Below are 22,627 nucleotides of genomic sequence, written 5' to 3' on the forward strand. Positions count from 1 at the left end.
GCAGAGCAGCAGCAGTCGTGTTGGGCCCGTGAGCAGTGGTGAGGGCGTCGCGGACGACAAAAAGCAGACGCAGATCAAATCGCATACAACGGCCAGACATCTCCAGCACTCGCACAACCACGCAAGCGACGAGGCCCTCTCCAGTCCGCGACACTCACGAAATCATTCGACGAACGCGATCCCGCCAGTGACGCCCTACCGCGAGCGTCTACTGCCTCGCCGCGCAACTAGCTTTCCTTTGCCGAAAGGCTCGTCATCACCTTCATCGCCGACCGCTGCAGCAGAGATCGAAGTTGATTCGCTCCTCACCAACAGACCAGAAGTACCTATTGTCCACGGCAACGGCAACTCGACTCGACGAGTCTCGGTGGGCGCAAAGTCGAAACTACGGGTACTCCGCCGGAATAACAATGCTATAGAAAAAGGAATCGACTCACGACCACCGCCAGCAATGATCACTCAAGGCAAATTACAAATTGACACGACATCCGACTGGGTCGCATCGCAGCAGACGGTTTCCTCTCCGCTCACCTCCAGATCGCAACCTCCTCCCAGTCCGGCGCAGCCCACGTCCGCGCGATCTTTTGGAAGCAGTGGCTCGCGACCATTGATCAAACCCATCCGCGGCTTCAAACCCTCTTCGTACAAAGGCACTGATATGGCCCTGCGCCAACCCTCGGCGGATGCAGATAGTACTCTGCGAGCGATAGATGCATACGAGCGTCCAAGAGGGGTATCAAATTCCTCGGAGCAGGATGAGCCTTTAAGCGACGAGAGCGATCTATTCCTAAGAGCTGCGAGGGAGGAGGACACTTCACGACAAGCTGGTAATGATGGGCGAGAAGACTCTCTGAGTAGTCGATTGGATCAAAGGGTAAGAAATAATCTATCAGTGTTTGCCTCTTCCTGAAATGCCCACCCCTTTCGCCGTTCTCATACGTGAGGATACAGGCATGGACCATGTTCGATCCATGCTGACGAAACATATCTAACGTATCCACAGTCGCGAATTGGTCAACGCTCATCACTGCCACCGTCAAACACTCTGTTCCAATCTTCGCTTTCTCGCCGCCGTGGATCTGACAACGAATCAAGCGTCTCCCGCACGCTGGACGACCAAGGAAACAGAAGCATTAACCAGGCTCTAACATACAACCCACCGGAGAGGGATCGTGCGTCGACGGCTTTGGATAATGTAAATAGGAGTCGATTCTACGGATCCAACCTCAATTCGAGTCCAACCACCCCACGAGCGAATAGGGAATTCCTGCAAGAGTCTGGATATCAAGGACGGCGGGGCTCCCTTCCAGACCCCTCTCCTGTGCTACCCTCACGTCCGTCATCGTACCGGCAATCGAATTTGTCCTATTCTACTCCACGGAATTACAACTCCTCGCCCCTTGTGTCACGAACGGTGGACATGCAAGAAGCACATGTACCCGAGACATCGCGTGCAGCGGAGGGTACTGAATCAACCGCGTCAACTACGGCGCCTTCGACCGTGTGGGACGAACTAGAGGATTTGAAGTCACGCATACACAGGCTCGAATTGACCGGGAAGCTTCCGGCAACGTCGGGTGCTGCCATGTCGCGTGCGGCGCACGAGCGGCCTCCAACGGCGACGACTACGACCAATACGACGATGTCTACCTCTCCGAAGCAGCGTGGAAACGGCAAGAGCAGTTCTCCTACAGAATTGAGTAACCGACAAGCGCAGCCGAATGACAGCCATCCACTATTGTACTCTGCGCTTGCGAAATCTCAGTCGCTCTTGACTCCTGAGATTTTCGCGTACTTGGAGGCCGCCGCCAACGACGCGCTCGACATCTCTGCAATGATGGGAGAATCTGGGCAGCCAGGACCTATTTCGAGTGCGCAGTCAACGGTTGATGGGCCGGCATCTGGAGTAGTATCAGATAGACAGGTTCGCCGAAAGGCAGGCAACTTGTGTCGCAGTCTGACCGAACTATGTCTGGCTTTGTCCAATGAGAAAATGGAGCAACATCCTGTTGAAAAACAAAACGGTGTTAGACCAAGAAGTAGTGGAAGAGACTCGGAGCTCCGACCTAGTATCGAGACGTCCAATCTCGTACCACGACAGCCTCTAAGTAACGAAATTACCAGGATCAAATCGAGCCCTAGAGCGCTGAGCAGACTTGAAGAGCGAAGAAGCAGTCTTTTGAACACCTCCTCATTACCAAGTCCGAGATTTGCTCCATCAGAGGTTGGGAACAGTGCTCAATCCACGATTGGAGGTCGTCGAACCTCCTTGTTGATTCGTAGCCGTCGTGGTAACACTGAAGAGCCAGAGGAGGACACAACGAGATTCCGTGCACCGTCACGCGCGATCACGGAGGTGGGGCGTTTCAGGAACTCGCAAAGAGAATATGTTCCAGAAGAATCATTACCAGAGCGAAGTCCTGCTGCACTATCGTCATTACCCGTCAGAAGGAATGGCCATGTTTCAACCTCCAGTCTACCAAACACGGGACCGCCTGTGGCCCAGTCTACTATTGGAGCAGCCAGGAGATTTCTAGACCGATCGACGCCCGAAAGAGATACCGCAGGCCCGAGTGGGAGGTTGACTGATAACCGCGAGATGCGGAAGTCGTCCATCACTGGTTTCGGACTTGGAAGGACAGGAAGTCTTACCCGTCGAAGGCAAGCTAACGCAGCCGACTCGCCCAGTGCAGGTACCGGTTACCAGTGAAGAAGCGAACGATACGAAAATGTAACAACATAAAAACATCCAGGAGTTGAGAGAAGGGATCAGCGTCTTATGAGACTCGAAAAGCCCTCGCCAGAATTTTGCATTACCAAAATTTCGTTTCTTGTCACATCTTCATTACTATTATTTTCATCGGAAAGGAGCATTTTTCGAAGATACCCAGACAAAAGGCATGAAACGACGACAAAAACGAATTACATGACTTTTTCTACCATCGATTATGAATGCATTGGATTAAAAGGAGTCAGAGGATCGGTTACACTAAAGCTTAGGCCGAAATGAGAACAGGCGCATATGGCATCGAGCGTCTGAATGGAGGTGAAAGACGTGGGATCGCAGCATTTGACACGGAATGCTTGTTAGACGTATGCATGATATTCAGTTTTGCTTTTTAACTGTGCTTGTTGGCATTTTTGCAGTACTATTTGGCAGTTTCAAGATCAGGTGGAGGAGATATGTACTATTAGAAGGGCCGAGTCGAAGCACTGGAGGATGAACGCCTTGAACGGGAGGGTATTAGATTACTGTATTTAGGCTTTACTATCTATCACGTATTCTTCTGACAATGTTACCTACAATCTTCTCAGCACTTTGAATTTTGAGGTAGTCTAGTTGACTGCCTAGGTAGGCATATTTTCGTAGTAATCTTTTCTATTATATATTAAGTTAGTGCTTAGTTTAGGTGCTCGGCGTTTCTGAGAGGCAATGAAATGCTTTCGCGAATCTAAATCCAATGTTAACGACCTCACAGAGGACAAAATAAGTAGCAGTCACCTACCCGCAACTCTGAAGACTAAATAATAAGTCGACTTCGAACAGAGCTTCAAAAGTCTCATTTACTTGAAACAAATGATGGAGTAGTTATAATGTTCCAACTTAATCTACTAATTATACGATATTTCGTCATCTTGGTCGAACAAATCTGTTTCGACTGCCACATATTTTGTCCTCCGCGAGACGATCTAAAGCTGGACCCACAAAAAAAGGTTCTAGTATTTTTAGTATTCAAATTTGTCACACGTGACGGCTAAATACTTTCCTCCGCATAATTACTTCAATAATTTCCCAGGACCGCTAGAATTGTTTACCCTTGACATATTATTTTCGAACTTCAATTTACAACACCAAATTCGAACCCTATAAATTTAAATTGTGCGCCAAGTAGAAATTTTTGAACAACAAACCCTTCCAGCAGAGATCCCAAGGAAAATTTGTTCAACATGACCTCGAATTCCCCCGTCACCAAAGCCACAATTCTCATCTCTGGAAATGGCTCAAATCTCCAAGCCTTGATAGATTCCACTTCAAATCTCTTGCCAAACCTCAAGATCGTCCGCGTCATATCCAACAAAGCAGCAGCATACGGTCTAAAACGCGCTGCCGCAGCATCAATCCCAACAACCTACCACAACCTGATCGCCGGCAAATACTACAAGTCCGGCGAGCCTGACGCAGCCGTCAAGCAGCAAGGCCGAGAAAAATACGACGAGGACCTAGCAAATCTGATACTGGCCGACAAACCCGATCTCGTGATCTGCGCTGGCTGGATGCACATCCTCACGCCCAGATTCCTCGACCCATTAGAAGAAGCACGTATCCCCGTGATCAACCTCCATCCCGCGCTGCCGGGGAAATACGACGGAGCGGCGGCTATCGAGCGCGCGTTTGCGGATTTCGAGGCCGGCAAGTTGGAGGATGATACCACGGGCATTATGATACATTATGTGATTAGTGCGGTGGATCGGGGAGAGCCGATTGTGGTGAGGAATATTGAGTGTCGGAAGGGCGAGAGTCTGGGGGAGCTGCAGGAGAGGATTCATGGCGAGGAACATACGCTTATTATTGAGGGGACGCAGATGGCTATCTCGAGGCTCTGGAGTGAGAGGGGGAAGAGTACGTGAGTTGGTGAGTGTGGTAGAAAAGCAATTTTTAATGAAATGATACCCAGTGCGTTTTGGTGTAGATTTTGCTGTTTGTGAAAGATCTTGAGTGACATAGATGTAGAGGCAGGCACTCACTATATGAGATCTCTGAAAATGAAATATAACCAAATTCCAATCGACTTCATCGCGTTAACATACACTACCAAGGTGTAAACTATCAATCCACGATCTTAATGAAGTGTTCTTCTAACCTTGCAAAGCGGTTTATTTCACCCTTATTACATTGTACGTAGCGTATCGTACTGAATCTTATTTGCATTTACTCAAAATTGAGGACACAATATCGAAGAATTGCCTCAGCCGAGGTATTTTCCGATCTTGATGACAGAAGATACTTATTGTCTATTTAATGGGCGAAACATATAACATACTAATCTATTAGGATAAATATCCGGTTTTCCGACACAACTTGTATCGTCCCTCGTGAGGAGCACAGTGATCTTGACTCTCTTTTGGCACAATTGGGCCCATTCAACTAAACGAGATGTAGGTAAACTAAATCAGATTCAGGTAATATGAGATATAGTCCGCACATTGTCTCCTTTCCAGGTCCACTACCTCCCAGTCTTGTAGCGATGATTGGAAAGTAATGTCGAAGTCGACGGTCACGTGTGCTAATTTCTAAAAATACTAGACCTGTTTTTTATGGGTCCGCTCAAGCACAGCACTTGGGACCTGCGGCTCCACGACTACAGGGTCTATTTACGACTCTTGACAACGCAGAGAGGCGAGAGAGACGATAATTCGGGGTTATCCATGTGGTATTTCTTCCATTTGACTATTTCATTTCATTCCGTTGCACGTATGATTTGTATATCAAGCACCGACTTTTGCAGCGAAGTATAAAAATTGCGGCGCAAGCAGGGGTCTGGTTCGAGCATCGAAAGTTGCATGCTTGAAAAAGCCAGGATACCCTACGCCTCTTCCACCTGTAACTGTTGGTCGCCCTGTACAAATCTGTCAGCCAGATCGATTACGGACAAGCTCCATGCTCAGACGAATATACTAAGAGACTTCACTCTCTTCCAGAACAACCATTCTCGCCCTCAACAACCCCTCGAATCCGAACGTTTCCCCTTTCGCAGACCGCTAGAGCTATCCCCAGAGACGAACACCAGAACCGAGCAACCCTATTGCGCCGGACTTTCTTGGATGTCCGGGCTCAGAGTAGCCTCTTGTCACAATAGTAGAGGGAGGCGCGAATGGTGACTGGTATGCAGACGGCAAGGAATAAGGCTGAAGCGCAAGGTCGAAAAGCAAAGGTTGGTTGCTCTGGTGGAAGGATGCGCGCAGGAGCGAGTGTTGGATGGATACGGAGATATGCAATGAGAATATCAACTGACGTATAACTCAGCTTGCCAACTCGTATCATGAGCTACTGGAGTAAGCGCCCTGATGCGACAATTCCATGCTGAAAAACTACTGATCATTTCCCTTGCAGAGAGTTCTCGTCGAAAGATCTCCGGACGGTGGGGAACTACTCCCTTGGGCGCTTGATTGGGAAGGGCTCGTTTGGGAAAGTGTACCTGGCATCGCACAAACTTACAAATGGATCGAAGGTATTAAGACCTCGTCGTATGGCTGTGTAGTTCTTATGCTGACAGCGTAGGTTGTGCTCAAATCAGCGAACAAAGACGATTCAAATCTCGCGCGAGAGATACACCACCACCGTCAATTCCTCCATCCACATATCGCCCGACTGTACGAGGTTATAGTGACGGAATCTTTGGTCTGGTTGGTGTTGGAATATTGTCCTGGTAAGCAGAGCCGCCTGCACTTGTAGTGCCTTGCTAAGAGACTGCTACTCAGGTGATGAGCTTTACAATTATTTATTAAATCATGGGCCACTACCAGTCGAGAAGGTGCAGCGCATCTTTACACAATTAGTCGGCGCGGTTTCATACGTACACAACTCTTCGTGCGTTCACCGCGATCTGAAGCTCGAAAATATCCTACTGGACAAAAACGAGAATGTCAAATTGGTTGACTTTGGTTTTACACGGGAATATGAAGGGAAAGCCAGCTACCTTCAAACTTTCTGCGGAACTGTTTGCTATAGCGCTCCGGAGATGCTGAAAGGGGAGAAGTATGCTGGAGAAAAGGTCGACGTGTGGAGTTTGGGTGTCATTTTGTATGCCCTTCTATGTGGCGAGCTGCCTTTCGACGACGACGATGACAATATAACGAGAACAAAGATATTGACGGCCGATCCCAAGTGGCCGGATCATATAACGCCTGACGCCAAGTCATTATTGAATAGCTTACTTTCGAAACGGCCACTTATTAGACCAGCCTTGTCAGATATTCTAACCCATCCATTCTTAGCAGACTACGCGCCTCAGCAACAAGCAATTCTAAAGATACAGCAGCCGGCTCCATTCACTACTGAGCTGGAGAAGGAGACTCTGGAAAGAATGCGTAGTGCAGGGGTAGATATTGACAAGGTTATTGAGAACGTCCTAGCAAGGCGATGTGATGCTCTGGCAGGCTGGTGGTCGTTGCTTATCGAAAAGGAAGAACGCAAACAGATTCGTAGAGAGAGGAAGCGGAGAGAACGGGAATCCGAAAGCAGAGCATCGAGAAGACTGAGTGGAGCAAGTAGTCGTTTAGAACGCATGGCGCCGATCTTGACCGGTGTAGATGAAGAGGGACATGAAATCAGACTTAGCGAGCCACCTAGGAGTAGAGGCAGGAAAGAGAGGCGAAGTGCGCATTATCCAGAGCTGATTCTCACGGGTCTGCCAGGATTACCAGAGAATGCTCAGCTTGACTCTCCGGATGTTGCAAATCCTCCTCCGCCAATCGAAAAGGACTCGATACGATCAGCAAGTTCATCTCGACATCGAAGACCAATTCCTCCACCTAAAGAGGGATTATTACGATCCGCGAGGTCAAGGGGTAGTACACTCCAACTTGTTACGCATAACCCAGACTTATTATCTCCACACACAAATGGTGGTGGATCACCGAGACCGCAGCGAAGGAAACACCAGCATGCTTTCATCAATCAACTTGCTCATTGGAAGCATTGGCTACTCGACAATGCCAAACGTGCCAAATCACCTGGAAAGAAAGCAACTCAATCCACGCCTGACTTACTTACCAAATCGGCTGGCAGTTCTAGGACAGGACCTGATCTGAGTCCACGGCCAAATACTTCAAAGACGCGCGAGACTTCGAGACCGCCTTTACTACCAGCACCACTGAGTCACCCTCCTATACCGCGCGTATTTAATACACCAAACAATAAGCGGCATTCATTGTCACCGGCTCCATTAACACCTAGGTCTGCCTTTCGACGATCAAGCACAGGATTGCGTGGGCGGAAATCCACGTCTTCGTCTGTTTCCTCGATTCGGACAATCCATCATCACCACCATAGCCACTCCAAAGCTTCCTCGACCTCCTCAAATGGCTCGGTTTCGACTAGCAAGATCTCAGTGCCGACTCGAAGCCCTCATCATTCCGTGAAAGTGCTCCCAGCGACGCCGACGACAGGCTCATTTCCTTCCAACATCCGAGTGGTGCGACAGCCACCGGTATCCTCATTCAACGAAGCAGTATCTTGGGGCAACAACGGCTCCTCGAACAGCGTCTTCGGCGGTGGCCTAGTATTCGCGAAACGCAAAAAGAACCTCTTCAAAGGGCCCAACCTCAACACGTCCTCACCTGGCCCCAGCGGCAGTGGTACCAGAACCGGCAGTCACAGCCGCAGCACCAGTTTAGCCGGACGCAGGAGCGGCGAAATCATCGAAGAGGAAGACGAGGATGAGATTGAGGAGGTCGATGCGTTTAGTCCCATCACCGACGATCTTGCCGAGGAAACAATCTTCCCGCCTGGCGAAACGCCGGTGCAGACGCCAAAACTTAGTTAACGGTTTGTGGTGTAGTTGTATAAAAGATATTGTGTGGGATATAAATGGGAGTGTCATGTGGCTTTCTTCTTCTTCTTCTTTTTCACATTTACGATTTAGCGATTCGAAGACCTCGGAAAGAGGTCATTTCTTCTTCTTCTTCTTCAAACCTGCGATTGCGGGAGATTTTTAAGTTCTTCTTTTCTGAATGCTTGTGGGAGTAACTTTGAGGGGGTTTTGTTTCTGGGAGATGAGTAAATAGGGGTGTAGGGTAGCTAGCTAGCTAGCGGGGGTTTATGGTATATAAGGGATTTGTTTGTTGCCGGTTTTTAGTAGGGAAGAGATGGATGGTTATACAATTTCGGAATGGATGGGTAGATAGGGGTGGGAAATATGAATGTGGTCGACTTGAGGTATTTGACTTTGGGGATTGTGCGTGTGTGTGTGTGATATGAGTGCGCGTATATTGAGTTGCTGGTTGAATGCTCTATCCTGGATTGTTGCTAAAGCCAGAAAGCACGGAATTTCTCATTCTACCTTTCGTTGAACCACAATCCAACACCATCACCACCAACTATCCATGCGAAATTCTACGCCATATCTAAAATCTCCTTGGACACGCCGGGTATAAGCCAAACGTAGATTACTTCATCCATGGGATACACACTTTCTGGTCTGACATTACGGTTCAGAATCCAACCTGCAGCGACACAAAATTTCACGACTACCTAAAATCCCCATCCATATCTTACTCTTCCCGAGTATAGAACCTGTAAATCAAGACAACATTGTTTCTTTTATAGTCTTGTGGTTGTTTACGATTTAAGGTTTCAGCAGACGAAAGGATCGTTGAGTTAAAGCTTGGCGGTGTGTGGTGTAGTCGAGCTGGTTGGAATGGGGCTTAGTGAGACAAGGTGTTTTAGTTATCATCACACTAAAATCTTAATTCGGCCTACTCCCATGCTTTTCTCATATATATCACCTCGTACGAGCTCTGCTCACGTACTCTCTTTAGCACAACTCAGTATATTCTTTCCTCACCTATATGCTCACTACATCAGTTCACACCTCTTACCCCCCAAGAAGGTTCATAGTTAACAATATATAGCTTGGTTGGGATTCGAAACTCGAGGGAATTCTATGTCTAGAGATAAAAGTGTTGACTCAAATATCGAGTTTTCAATCAAATGGTTTATGTAAGTCACAGCGTGAGTGAAGTATAGTTTCTTAGAAGTGAAATTGGTATATAATTAGACATCGAGCAAATATGTATCCCCCTAGAACCCATTGCTCAAGTACACCGTTTACCCTCTATATCCCGCAAAAATCTATATACGTTACAAACCCTGCCGTCGAAGCGCCCAAACTCCATAGCATGCCAAAACCTCCAGATTAGGTATATATCGTTCCCGCCCACCTAATCTCTACAAGTTACACGCCCATTTTATACAAGTAGTCAGTCATTACGGATGAGAGAAGATGTGCCTCGCCCGTTCATTACGCGATATTCCCCGCCATACCCATAAACAAGGCCTGAATAGCCAGAGAAATGGACCAGAACCCCACCTTCCGTAACCTCCGCATTCGCTGTTGGGTGTCTACTACATCTTTGGCGAATGCTTCGTATGTTTCAGCGGACAGATCTTCCATGAGTCCGCTATCAAAGATGGTCCAGCTGCCGTCGAATTCGCTGGCGCGTTTTACGATTCGACAGTTTATAGGTATGAACGTCTTTTGAGAGTTTATATATGCGACGATTGGTCGAACGAGGGCTTGGTTGATGTAGGAGAGGTCGCGGGTGAAGAGCGGAACCGCTGCTTTGACATCGTTTAGGTGGACTCGGAGATCCATTACGATGAATCGTTTGTCGTCGTCGCGCTTCAATCTTTCTTCGTAAGCAGCTTTTCGTTCCGGTGTGTTGAGTCCTCGGGTGCTAGGGTTGTTCTCGAGAATATGCATATATCTGTTCGAGGTGACTGTTGCCTCCATACGGTCGTAAAAGTCAGACATAACCTTCGCAATGCTGTCATCCGTCTCCGCCGGGATCATTACATCCGCAACAATATCGACATTCCCTTCGTGGATCCAACCAAAGGGCCCGTCGACACCTCGATTTAAGTGGTCAATCTTCAGACCATCTATACGCAATCTGCTTTGCTTCTTCCACGGATTCCTTTCCTCCTCCTCCTCGTCATGGTTTGCGGCCGCAAGACCATGTGTCTGACGTGGATGAATCGTGAAAAGCGAGCCATCGAATGCTCCTGACATCATATTGGCTGATAAAAAGTCGTAGAAAAGCCATTGCTTCCGTAGTTGAGGTAATTCACAAGAGAACACACTGACGGAAAATGGTCGAAAGCCTTTCGGCTGGTGTATGGTAACCAGTAGATCCTCCATCTTGAAAGAGTCTATCTCGAAATCTCCAAGGTGGTGCTCATGGCGAAACGTCCTTGGATCAACATATTCACTTCCCCAGTGCACTGAAGTCCTATCGACAACTCCTCGAATGCCCTTGATTTCCACATCGCGTAGTAGCCCTTTTCCATTCCACCACTTGACGAATGATAGTGTTACATTGACAGTTCCGATGGTGAGATCGAATTGGGTGTAGTTGGTGTCTTCCTCTTCTTCTCCGGCTTTCGCTTCCAGGTCGGTTTGTCTTTCCGCAGCAGCTTCGGCGGCCGCGCTCGTTGAGGAGCCTTTCTTGACTTTGGCCTTTTCCTGCCCTGGTCTTCTCGAGATGAAAACGTTATGGAACGTAATCACACCATTTTTCCATTTTGGTACCACTGCAGATTCGAATACTACCTTGATACCCGCTGAATGGGTTAAATAATCTCCTATCCATCTTGCCAGGGTTTCTAATTTATGTAAGCTCAAATATAGTGTCGTCTATTGTGGTGCAAGCTTACCTTGTGCAAATACGGTATTGATGGAGAATATAACCAAGGAAAAGAATGTGGTTGTTCCAACAAAGACCCAGACAATGTTTCCCAGCACGAACCACGAGGCAAATGCGCTCCAGTCATCGATATTCCAAGGTCGCGTGCTCCGAATCGAGAACCACTTGAAACGAACTTTGAGTCGAGACCAAAATCCGGTTGCTGCTGCGAGAAGCTCCTCTCTAGTTGGCCGATGCGGCATCTGCGGTAGATGAGGGAGATGAAGGTATCCATGAGACTCGGAAGGTGGGGAGTCTTTCGCCTGACCGGATTTCTCGGTCGACGAAGATGGTGGTGGTGTAGCCGATTTCTTATTCTCGTTCTGCGTAATCTTTTGCCCGGCTTTTCCATTCGAACTAGAGCTCGTATTTCTTCTTGCAATCGGCCCCCTTCGTCTTCGACTTGTCGTGTGTATTTCCCTACGCCATGCTTGCTGGGAGAGTGAAGCAATCGATCGTCCAGGAACGGTCGTATTCGAGTATAGGGATTTCTCAACCGTAGCAGCACATTGCATCATCGAGGGAGTTGTGCTCGCGTTGGGGCTGGCGTTGATGAATAGAAAGCCGCATGATGCAAAGCTTTTCGTCGTGGCAGATGTCCTTTTAATTGCTGCATTTTGCGATCGAGGTTTACTCCAACAAAATGATTTCTTCGCCGTCTGAGCCGAAAAGTGTCGAGAACTCGAAGCACTTCCATATCCGTTCGTACTTTTTTTCACTGATAAGAATCGACTTCCTGGATCCCATATTCGGGACCATGCCCGAGTATTTGTTATAGCCGTCATATTCTCAATATCATGATGGTTTTTAACGAGTGTCAAGAACTGCGGTGTTCTTTCGTGGACATGCTGTTGCGGTCTGGATGCGGAGATGAAGGAAATGAAATGGTCGTATTGCGATGACGCTTTCTAGACCATCTTTTTCCTGCTGGCGAGCGCGAGGCTCGAACGGGTCCATTCCACATGCATAGAAGCACAGACCATATGCCAAGCAACACCAAAACATCCACTTATCGGAGTTTGCGATAAAAAAATATAATCGCAGTTCCCCACGTCGCCGGTACAATTCGTTCAGAAAGCGACTTTCAACTCACGTATTTCCAAAATCAGCTCACTTCGAAGACATAAGTTCATACAACTATCGACGGGAGTTATTCAAATAATATCTAAAACCCAAAATGCCTGCCCCAACAGCGCTTGTCAGGCGCCCGGAAGAGCTTGCTGAAGCCGTCAGTGTGCCACTACCAGATCAGAGTATGTGACCCATTAGCAGTTAGCAGAGAGTGGGCAGAAATACTGACGGCTCTAGATATTGACGATGAATTACTACTGGATGCGCCAACATCGGAGACAAATACCCTCCAGCCTATTGCTGGCGACGCAGATACGGAGATGCACATTGATGAAGAGGGGCGACCAAGATTTGCGCCAGCGAAAGCATCTGTGAGAAAATTTGAATCTGGGCATTGTATCATAATACTAATAGCAGCAGGATGGACCTCTGAGGATAGAAAGCCGTAAAGTCCCAATACCGCCACATAGGATGTCACCTCTTAAAGCCTCATGGCCGAAGATTTACCCACCACTTGTCGAGCACTTGAAACTCCAGGTCCGAATGAATGTGAAGAATAGAGCTGTAGAGCTACGATCGTCGAAATTCACGACAGACAGTGGGGCGTTACAAAAGGGAGAGGATTTCGTAAAAGCATTCAGCTTAGGATTCGACGTCGACGATGCGATTGCACTTTTACGACTCGACGACTTATATATCGAGACATTTGAAATCAAGGACGTAAAGACATTACAAGGAGAGCATCTGGGTAGAGCTATCGGCCGCATAGCAGGAAAAGATGGAAAGACGAAGTTCGCGATCGAAAATGCTAGCAGGACAAGAGTAGTGCTTGCCGATTCCAAGATCCATATCCTTGGAGGATTCAAGAATATTCACATCGCGCGCGAGGCAATTGTCAGTTTGATTCTCGGAAGTCCTCCAGGGAAGGTGTATGGAAACCTACGAACTGTGGCATCGAGAATGAAGGAAAGATTTTAATGTCGACATTGCATGACACGGAGTTTGGGGGGCTTAAAAATGCGGGAATCAACGGCGTATCAAGGAGTCCAGCGACTCGGCTTTTGTAGATACCAGCAATGTTCTGGTGAGATCTATGGGATGTAGCAAGTAAAGACTACCGATGTGCAGATTTTGAAATGCCCGGGTAGAATAGATTTAATTGAAACTACATGCCACATCAGCACGCAATACTTCATATTTCTGAAACTCTGCAACACGTTTTTAATCTGTGTAATACATTCGGCAAGAATCGAGTAGTAAGTAGCGTAAAGTTTCACTTTCCTTGAACAATTTGCAACAGATAATTAGGATAATGAACGTCCCGTAGCCAATGCCAACTACCCTCGAAATTGCTTCGCGGAACGCTTTGATTATTTAGCTACTATCCATATAAAGATTCATAACTAATTATAAAATACAATAAATGTTCCTTCCAGAATTTCAAGAATACTCGGAAATTTGTTTAAAATATAAGTTGTGAAGATGATACTGTGATGTTAGTGCACCACTGGCTGACTTGAGATGGAAGATGAGAGAATCGTCCTGGATAAAGTGAGATTTTCTTAAAGATATTTGTTGGAATATTGGAATGGTATTGTAAATAATTGTTAATGTTTTTTTATATGCTGCTGCAATTTTCAAATTAGGATGTTTACGCGACGGAGGAGAGTGTAGGATTAAGATGATGGAGGAATTAGAATATAACTTGATAGTAGAACTCTGTAGTTTGTCTGGTGCTATACAAATTATAGATCAATTTCACAAGCGAAGTTAGAGTTAGACAACACGCCCCGTGGACGGCTGTGAAAGTTGGCTGTGAAGAATAATTTTACAACTCTGCGGTTAACTTGAAGAATATTATAGGCTTCTGTGAGTATATGATTTATTAATAAAACAGTTCTCTGAGCGTACCAAGCAACTAAGAATCTATAGTAAGATTATATCCCCGCAAGCTCCTTCTACAAGCGAAGAAACATGTCTAGTTTCTCGCTTAATTCCTAACTCGCCCCTTTTTACGTTAACGACGATTAAACTTCCTACAGATGTGTCTTTTATTTCTTGAATTCTACTTATTGGCAGCGCTAGACTCCTGATACTAATAATATCCAAACTAATAACTTAACTGATTTCATCTGGTAGAAGTAGTCTTATATCCCGGTGAATATAACGGGAATGGAGAGTTTGCGTAACGGCCAGCGATGATTGTAGGTTAGAAGTAGGATGAAATGGAAATTATAGAGTTTAAGGACGACGGACCACAGTTGCTTAGAAGGACAGGAACTGGATGAAATAATAATCTTCCTCGTTATCTTAATTCCATTATTTTACTTATAATCTTATCTTAGAGCAACAGCTCATTACTGTACATTCATTAAAGATCTACTCTGCACACAAGATTTCCAGGTATGGCTATGTCGACTATGTACAAGCATTAGAGCCGTATGACATAGGAAAATGTCCAAAATATTAGGTCTTTTAAAATGAAAAGATTAGATCATCATCAAGCTGCACAGATGTAAGTCCTTCACTTCAGGCCATAAACCATCATGATGGACATACGACCGCCCTACTACACCTCCTCGCCCTACTTTCCATTACACCCCTCTCAAGCCCTGCCCGACTTTCCAAAACAGTAGGTATTTTGAAAAGAAGACATGAGACTGTTGTTAACGGCAGATTGCTGCGCAGATGTGTAAAGCCTGAGCTCTGTATCATCAGCACACATCCCCTCTCCCTCCCCTCCATCCCCATCATCTCCCCATTACATCTCTTTACCTCCTTACCTTGTCTTTCTCACCCTCACCCATCCCTCACACCCCCCCTAAAAAACCCACTCAACCTCGACCCCTCCCTCTCCAATTTCTCACTAGGTCTCACCGGCTTCCGTCGACTCAACCCCATCCCACCAGCCTTCAAAACCGACGGAACCCTCTGAACCTCATAATCTGTATCATCCGACGCCGTGTGAACCTCCGGAGCAGGTGGCGCGACTCGCATATGCATTCCGTCCGAGAAACTAACTCTTTTTTCGAGTTTGGTGGGGGTTTTCCGGTCGTCGGTATTCTCCACGCCTCGTTCGGGTGTCCTGTCTCTACTTACTCCTTGGGATAGACGTTCACGACTAACTTCCCTCCTCTCAGCCGGCTCCCAACTATGATTCCTCTCCTTCACCGGACTCTGCTCCCTACTTACCCCCCGTGAAAGCCGTTCGCGACTCTGCTCCCTGCTAAACCCTCTTGCTAGACCTCGTTCACGGCTATGCTCTCTACTCCTCTCCACCGCCCTAACCCTAATCTTCCTCCCCGCCGGCTTCCTCCACTTCGGCACGATAACACTGAGCACCCCATTATGCATCTCCGCCTCGACATCCTCCTTCAGCACTTTAATCGGGAAACTAAAACTGCGATCAAACACCCCGACTTGACGCTCATGATACCAGTACTTCCCACCCTCCGCAATCGCCCTCGCCGTATCGGCCGATACTTCCTCTCTCGTCTTCACCTCCTTCACCTCCTCCTCACCGTCCTTAGGAAGCTCCACACCTTTATCAATACCAGGGATATGCAATCTCCGTTCGTCCTTCTCATATAACCGCTCGATCTTCCCGCGGATCGTGATCGTTTGGTCCTCGGTGAACTCGATATTGATATCACGCATCACGATGCCCGGCAGCTCGCCGTGGAGTTCGTAGGCGGAAGCGGTTTCGCGGACGTCGAAGCGGGGACAGAACATGTTGAGGCGGGTGTAGGGGGTTGGTTTGGGGTGGGCGCGCGATTTCAGTTCAAGGTCGCTGAGGATGTCGTTGACGCGGTCCATGTGCGGTGTGGTGTTAGGCTGGGGTGATCATTAGGGTGGTGGTGGGAAGGAGAATGAGACGTTGTGTGAAGGTGAGGTTTGTGAAGGTGGAAATACGATACTGTTGATTTTGCTCGAAGGTTGAGAGTGAGAGAGTGGTTCTAAGGGTTGCCCGTTGAACTGCGATCGAGCGGAGCTCTAGGCAGCAAACGACTTGAAGGTTGTTATGATCGAAATTTTCATCGCGGACCGATTGAGTTGAGTCAAAGTCGAGATTGTACCGGTGACTGATATACGTCCGCTCAAAGCAGCAAGTAACTTTCAGAATCAACTCCACGATGAAGCTTGATCGGATCAGCAGTGGTGATTGAATGCCACTTTCAGCAGGGAAGAGAAGTACCTCCCAGCTTTCAACACCATCTTATAGCCTCCGTAAAAGATTAGGCAGTAGCATTTTTGTGTCACCTTCCATTCTGACATGGAAATAGTGAATGAAAATCCTCAAATTTGAGAATCTGGATAACCCATGTCTTCACAGTCATATGACCGTTCGGGATCTAGATCGAAATATCAGATGCTGACTGGAAGTAGTAGTGAAAATCATGTATACCTTCTTACATGAATACCATGTCTCACTCCCCATATCTGATCAAGTTTATTCGGAAGGCAATCCAAACTGAGAACACTGTTCGTGTAACTATTCCTAGCCATCACGTCAGCCAGAATGGTAAAATTGCAAGCCTGTCTGAGTAGTGGAAATGAATAGTATCCGGAATCAGCACTTTCGTATCACTCATGCAGTCACGCTCATAGAACCATCGTTACTGGAATCTTATCCTCACATGCAAACCGTTGCCACAAGCTGGACGTCACGGCTGTGCACCAAAATAATTTTTGGCTCGCTTACCGTCGATCAAAGGGGCAGAGCATCCGGGTGGCAAAACCCAAAAAAGCAACGTCGAAAAGGTATCGAATTAAGGAATTAACGTTTACTATATTCCACAACTATCTTCTAGGATCCTTTTATGTACACGAAGAAAGTATAACCAATTCTTCACGTTTTATGCAAAGGCTTGCTATGCAGGTCGCACCAAATGAAAAATATCTGACCAAGTTAAAACCCCAGAATCGATCCGTCATTCATCCCATCGTGAGATCAATCCTCTCATAAATCATTATTGATAGGCCCATCTGCTTCCCAAGTGCGGCCCAAGAATAGAATTTTTGTTGCGCAATGTCCTGCAAAGTCGATGTTGCTCAATTGGGTCGCCCGTACCCGTACTACTACTACATTATGTTAATCTCTCATGACATTACCATTACTTGTCAATGATTCTCCCCATATCTAATCAATACTGACGCATCTGAGGGTAACCTCCAAGGATGGGCATTACACCATCTGGGGTTTGTGGTACTGTTGGACTTGGAAGCCGGTGGAAGAGTCCAACAAGTCGACGACCAATAGAAGTTTCCAACTCCGTTCCGTCTCTAGCGATCTTGACTTCACGATTCGAATTCCATGGGTTCCGTAGTCCGCGAGTCCTGTAGAAGGGAAGTCGCATAGTAGATACCCACTCAATCTTGAAAGGCTTACCCCAAGCCTTTGAGGCGGTCTCTGATTCGGGATCGCTTCGTGTACTTTGCTCATCATCCTCCTCATCCGGTTCGTCATCTCTCTCAACTTCCCAAAATATAGTTCCTCGAGCCGAGTCATCTATGATTCGTCCTTTCGGGGCAAACTCTGTTGCGGCTGTCGCTATCGCTTTGGGCAGGTCAGGGTCCTCAACGGACTGTGGCTTAGGGGCAAATTCGATGGCTGCTGCTGGGTCATCGTTGATCTTGGAAGTCATCCTTGCGTAACCAAAATACTCGCCGGATTTATTGGCCGAGAATATCAAGTACACATTTTCGGTGGACTGGAGTTGTTAGTTCAGATACTGGTAGAGGTTGGAGGAATATCCGCTTACCTGGTAGGCTTTATTGAGTGCCTGCTCGTTATGCGATTGGGTTGCCCATATGCCGTTCCTAACACTAAGCTCGAGGTCCTCAACTGTGAGACTTTTCACGATGAAGTACTTGTCTTTCACAGTGGCACTTTCATCTGCACGTTGCTCATTTTCTCCATCTTGGTCGGGAACTTTGCTCGATGTATCTGCGCTATCTGGGGAAGGAGTGCGTGCCACCACTGGATTCGAAGGAGGATTCAACGCTGCTGGGCCAGTAGGAGCAACTATACCAGCTGCCGATCCTACAGAACTCCTCCTTAGACGACTTACAAGTCTGATCGATTGAAACCGAGAATCGTGTATCTTCACCTGCGCTGCGGTGCATGTGGGTTCATCCTTGAAGTTCGCGAAAGCACAATTGCTCTTAGAAATAAGAAAGAGAGATTCCAATCCAGGGGCCTCTTTGCACACATGAAAAACCAAAGCCATCAACTCTGTCTGCGGCGGTAGATTTCCAATCCATATTGCGTGACCTGTTCATTCGGTGTTGTCAGCCACAAAAACGGAGAGTTTCGGAATTACTAGGGACATACCAGTCTGGCGAGGTTTTCTTGGTGGACCCCGTACGATCGAAGAGTGACCAACACTTGAGGCTGCTATACGTAAGTATGTATTGCATGGAAAGGAAAGTGAATAATACCAATGCTTCCTGCCCGACCCTGGCTCCCCGCTCTTGGAAAGCCTCCAGAGAAATCATTGACTTGTGGACTTAATTGTCTGCTATCAGCAAATGTACCGCGAACGCCACTCGGCACCACCCCCGAATGATACATCTGAGATCCATGGTGTCCGTACTGTGCAGACGACACAAAATAAGGAGGAATTTGCTGTTGCTGCGGCAATTGACCCATGTAACCCTGGCCCTGGAAGAATTGGCCATTGGAATTCGGTGACGACTGAACATGTTGTGGTGTAGCGTGCTGTGCTGAATACATGCCCGGAAATTGATTTTGGTATGGCACCGAATATGGCATGCTCGGAATTGATGAACCCTGAGCTTGCTGTCCACTGAATTGAGTCATGCCTTGCATTTGATAGTTGGGCGCATTATGGACTTGTTGTCTTTGTTGCTCAGTCGTGTTATGGTAGTTGTGATATTGGACTTCAGGCAACGCCGCTCCTATGTTTCCCATACTGAAAGCGTCAGGTCGAAGTGGTGAGGCGAAATGTCCGGGAAATGACTGTTGCTGATTGTAGCTGGCGGCCTGAGCCATATGCGCTGGAATAGTTTGTTGGCTCATTCTCAAGTCGGAATCAGTTGCGATGGATTGCGTATGAGCATCGTTCGCTCTCATATTCTGAGCGTCATTCGTAGGTTTTCCCCCGCGGAATGAACCAGTTGGACTGTCGCCCATAGATCCTTCGTCAACCCGAATATAACTTATATTACTAGATAGCCAGACACAGGTTAGCTTCGAGGCTCAATAGCAAGGCGAACTGTTGATGAAGCTCACGAAGATAGAATGTAGAGTTGCAACAGGAGCAAATAGTTCTTGAAAACTTCCGCTGCGAAGGTCCACTTGATAGCTATCGAAAACCGAGATATCAGTCACTGCTCAATTTCGGCCCATGTACACCGATGCGCAACTAGTAAAATGACAGTCGTGTAGAACGCTATTTCTAAAAATGTAAACGAGTGTAGTTGAACATGTGGTTAAGGGTGTGACTGTTTTGTCAAGAACGAAAACAGACGGCAACAATCTGAGCTATGAGCTGCGAGGTGACCAAGATGGTGAAGCTTCTAACGAATGAGTTGGGTCTGGCCAGATATCTAGCTTGACGACAGGAAGGGCACTTTTTGAATGACCAAAGGACGAGCGAACGTACCAGGAGGCAAAGGTCCCGAATAGTTGTGTGAGCCGGAGATTTCTTGTCTAATCCTTGTTAGGGCTTCAGCCTGTCACTGCATCAGTTGCCTCTCACGGTACGTGGCATCAGCAAGGTGATTGGGTACTCACCAGTAATGTTAGATGCCAGGTCCTCTTAAGACAACCGCGCCGTCCCGAGAAAGGTCTTCTGGGCACCGCTGTGATTGGAAGATGGGAATTCTGGAAGAGCCAGGCCTGAATGCAAGAAGAGATGACCAGCTATAAATATGTATCTCGACGGACGACGTTATTTGTATTTCGGGACGTTTGCTGGCTGGGACTGGAGGATACGCAATGATCGTCAGGCACAAGAAGATGGAGATAATGTCAATGATGGAAGAGGCCCTGGGATCAACAAGAAGGGAACTCACGTTGTTTGGGTGACAGAGCAGCGAAACCATGTCCCGAAGATATTTATAATATACCTTAAAAGTCCTGGAGGTCAAGTGGGCTGGACAGAGGACAGGGTGCCCGAGGACCCTTGGTAGGGGTCCTACTGGATCACTGGAGTGTCCCTCCTGATATGCTCGTTGCTCGCAGCCAGCCCACTGCTCGGCATGGTTCAGACACACAGCGGGTCGGCCAGTAGCAAGCGTTTGAGCAGTTCCATGGAGGCTGGATGACAGTGGATGTAGCAGTCCATCGAAAAGCTACCAATTTTCTCGAGTGGGCGGTGCTGCCACCAGCAGGGAGGAGACGGTTCCAAAGGTACCGGCACGCTCTCTGCCATGCGGTTTGTTGAGCGACGGAAAGGCCGTTGGTGATCCCAGGACTTCTCTTGATGGGACATTCTGGTGGTGTGGCTGCTTTAGCGGCGTCCGACCATGGAATTCTCAGAAATCCCATCATGGATTCCGGACATGGAGCAAGGGAGGTGAGCTTTGTCGCCCCCCCAAGCAGGGTCGGCATGGACCCAGCGTGTGGCTTAACCAACGATCGAGGCCGTTTGGGGCGGTGGCGAACCAGGACCAGACTGTCGACGTGTGAAACTTGGATGCTGGAATACAAGCTCATCGTCCGTCCATTTTTAGCAGACTGAGCGCGTGCAGCTCGTGAGATAGCGATGCTGGCTTCCTCCGTCCCGCTGGGATGAGGGCGACGATGGAGGTTTTGCTGAATGTGGAAAAACGAAGCTCAAAAGGAACAATTCGAACGGGAGATGGGGCTGCCGATACACAATTCTGCTAAGCGACATCGAATGATGTGTACAGAAAAGCTGCCGAGAGCGGTCGGTCTAGACTCAGCTAAGCGCGATATTTGTCGTTCCAGAATGGGCCATGATTGAGATGCGAAGGCACCGCGGCTTGCATCAACAGAATACTTCAAAGTCATTCTTGGATTTTCTGCTGTCAATAATGGAATTCTGTGGTCAAAGTGAGTAAAGCCTAGTCTGCGGTCGCGCGCTGCTCTTAACGCCTAGCTTCCCCGCACCACGGATCTCCTCGGCCCGGAGCCTCTTCCGTTAGATGCAGCACAGCGAACGAAGCTCGACCACAACAGTGGCGAAATCTTCTTCTTTCTTTTCTTCTCGTGGAGGAGCTCTTGCTCAACAAAACAAACGAAAAACTCGCAGCAACCCCAGCACAACGAATTGTGTACTAATACGCTTGAGATCGGCCTCGGCTGATGGATGTGATGGATACCTCAAATATACGGACAAGGGATGTAGGTCATGGTTGCGCAATTGCGCACTGAGTCCGAGTGGACTTTCGCCCAAGACTGTCACTGATGCCGTAGCCCTGGGACCTAAGCTAGCTTCGTGGATAGAGACGAATACGCGGTAGTTTAGACAGTACTGGAAACAAAAGTAGCCTGGATCCCAACTGGTGGCGAACCCATGCTGGACAGCTCTGCAACTGCGGCAATTCACACATGGCAGCTACCTTACAGTACCTTCCAAACATATGCCCCAACAAGCTTCGACAGTACGTCGATGCAATAGTTTCGTCCGACCATGAGTGTTTCAAGAGATGAACCGATCTGGCATCAATCACCATCCATCACCTACGGAGTCGAATCCCGGACGGATAATGCTCGTAATACATGTGCAACTCCCAGTACCTACCTAGGTATTCTCGAAATACATTGATACCATGTGGCTTCGGACGATGAGAGTGTGGCTGAACAACCAAGTGACGACGGAACCTCGATTGATCGACCGGGCGAACGACCTGTTCTATACAAGATCTTCTCTACCGTGCTCAACGATCTCCATCTCCGTATACTTGACTCATGAGGAGCACTTGACGACAAACATTTATTTTTGACTTTGAGAGAATTGAAAAGATCCCCACATGCTGAAAGCAGCAAGTTCGGTGTGCTGCGACTTTCGAGCGGTCGCCTCTGTGGGGGACTCTGCTAGGTCGCACCGAGGGCTCGCGTGGCCCTACCCGCTCCCCTTTAACCCCAGCGGTCGAAAAG

At 47.8% G+C, this 22,627-nt stretch overlaps 7 protein-coding genes across 7 annotated transcripts in view; 4 read left to right on the forward strand and 3 right to left on the reverse strand.

Moving 5' to 3' along the window:
- Window positions 1-2,710, forward strand: part of GLAREA_11878 (uncharacterized protein) — a gene marked incomplete at both ends in the record, with an annotated part of 4,275 nt that extends 1,565 nt beyond the window's left edge. Inside the window, 2 exons of the mRNA XM_008082660.1 lie at window positions 5-874; window positions 1,004-2,710. Of these exons, the coding sequence (XP_008080851.1) occupies window positions 5-874; window positions 1,004-2,710 (2,577 nt within the window). The remainder of the gene's footprint in view (window positions 1-4; window positions 875-1,003) is intronic.
- Window positions 2,711-3,948: 1,238 nt separating this feature from the next.
- Window positions 3,949-4,629, forward strand: GLAREA_11879 (Formyltransferase; the record flags this gene model as incomplete). Its single annotated transcript, XM_008082661.1, has 1 exon — window positions 3,949-4,629. One exon carries the CDS (start codon window positions 3,949-3,951, stop codon window positions 4,627-4,629), a length of 681 nt encoding a protein of 226 aa, XP_008080852.1.
- Window positions 4,630-5,873: 1,244 nt separating this feature from the next.
- On the forward strand, window positions 5,874-8,546 carry GLAREA_11880 (Protein kinase-like (PK-like); the record flags this gene model as incomplete). The annotated part of the gene is made up of 4 exons (XM_008082662.1): window positions 5,874-5,933; window positions 6,113-6,230; window positions 6,281-6,379; window positions 6,481-8,546. The coding sequence occupies 4 exons, from the start codon at window positions 5,874-5,876 to the stop codon at window positions 8,544-8,546; spliced, it is 2,343 nt and encodes a 780-aa protein (XP_008080853.1).
- A 1,476-nt stretch (window positions 8,547-10,022) lies between these two features.
- GLAREA_11881 (uncharacterized protein) lies at window positions 10,023-12,251 on the reverse strand (the record flags this gene model as incomplete). Its single annotated transcript, XM_008082663.1, has 2 exons — window positions 10,023-11,386; window positions 11,438-12,251. 2 exons carry the CDS (start codon window positions 12,249-12,251, stop codon window positions 10,023-10,025), a joined length of 2,178 nt encoding a protein of 725 aa, XP_008080854.1.
- Window positions 12,252-12,643: 392 nt separating this feature from the next.
- On the forward strand, window positions 12,644-13,515 carry GLAREA_11882 (Eukaryotic type KH-domain (KH-domain type I); the record flags this gene model as incomplete). The annotated part of the gene is made up of 3 exons (XM_008082664.1): window positions 12,644-12,719; window positions 12,775-12,908; window positions 12,958-13,515. The coding sequence occupies 3 exons, from the start codon at window positions 12,644-12,646 to the stop codon at window positions 13,513-13,515; spliced, it is 768 nt and encodes a 255-aa protein (XP_008080855.1).
- A 1,821-nt stretch (window positions 13,516-15,336) lies between these two features.
- Window positions 15,337-16,353, reverse strand: GLAREA_11883 (HSP20-like chaperone; the record flags this gene model as incomplete). The annotated part of the gene is made up of 1 exon (XM_008082665.1): window positions 15,337-16,353. The coding sequence occupies one exon, from the start codon at window positions 16,351-16,353 to the stop codon at window positions 15,337-15,339; it is 1,017 nt and encodes a 338-aa protein (XP_008080856.1).
- A 1,328-nt stretch (window positions 16,354-17,681) lies between these two features.
- Window positions 17,682-19,693, reverse strand: GLAREA_11884 (RNA-binding, RBD; the record flags this gene model as incomplete). Its single annotated transcript, XM_008082666.1, has 4 exons — window positions 17,682-18,248; window positions 18,300-18,811; window positions 18,872-18,931; window positions 18,979-19,693. The coding sequence occupies 4 exons, from the start codon at window positions 19,691-19,693 to the stop codon at window positions 17,682-17,684; spliced, it is 1,854 nt and encodes a 617-aa protein (XP_008080857.1).
- Between the last annotated feature and the right edge of the window lie 2,934 nt (window positions 19,694-22,627).

Source organism: Glarea lozoyensis (genome assembly GCF_000409485.1).
Source record: "Glarea lozoyensis ATCC 20868 chromosome Unknown GLAREA17, whole genome shotgun sequence".
Lineage (NCBI taxonomy): Eukaryota > Fungi > Ascomycota > Leotiomycetes > Helotiales > Helotiaceae > Glarea > Glarea lozoyensis.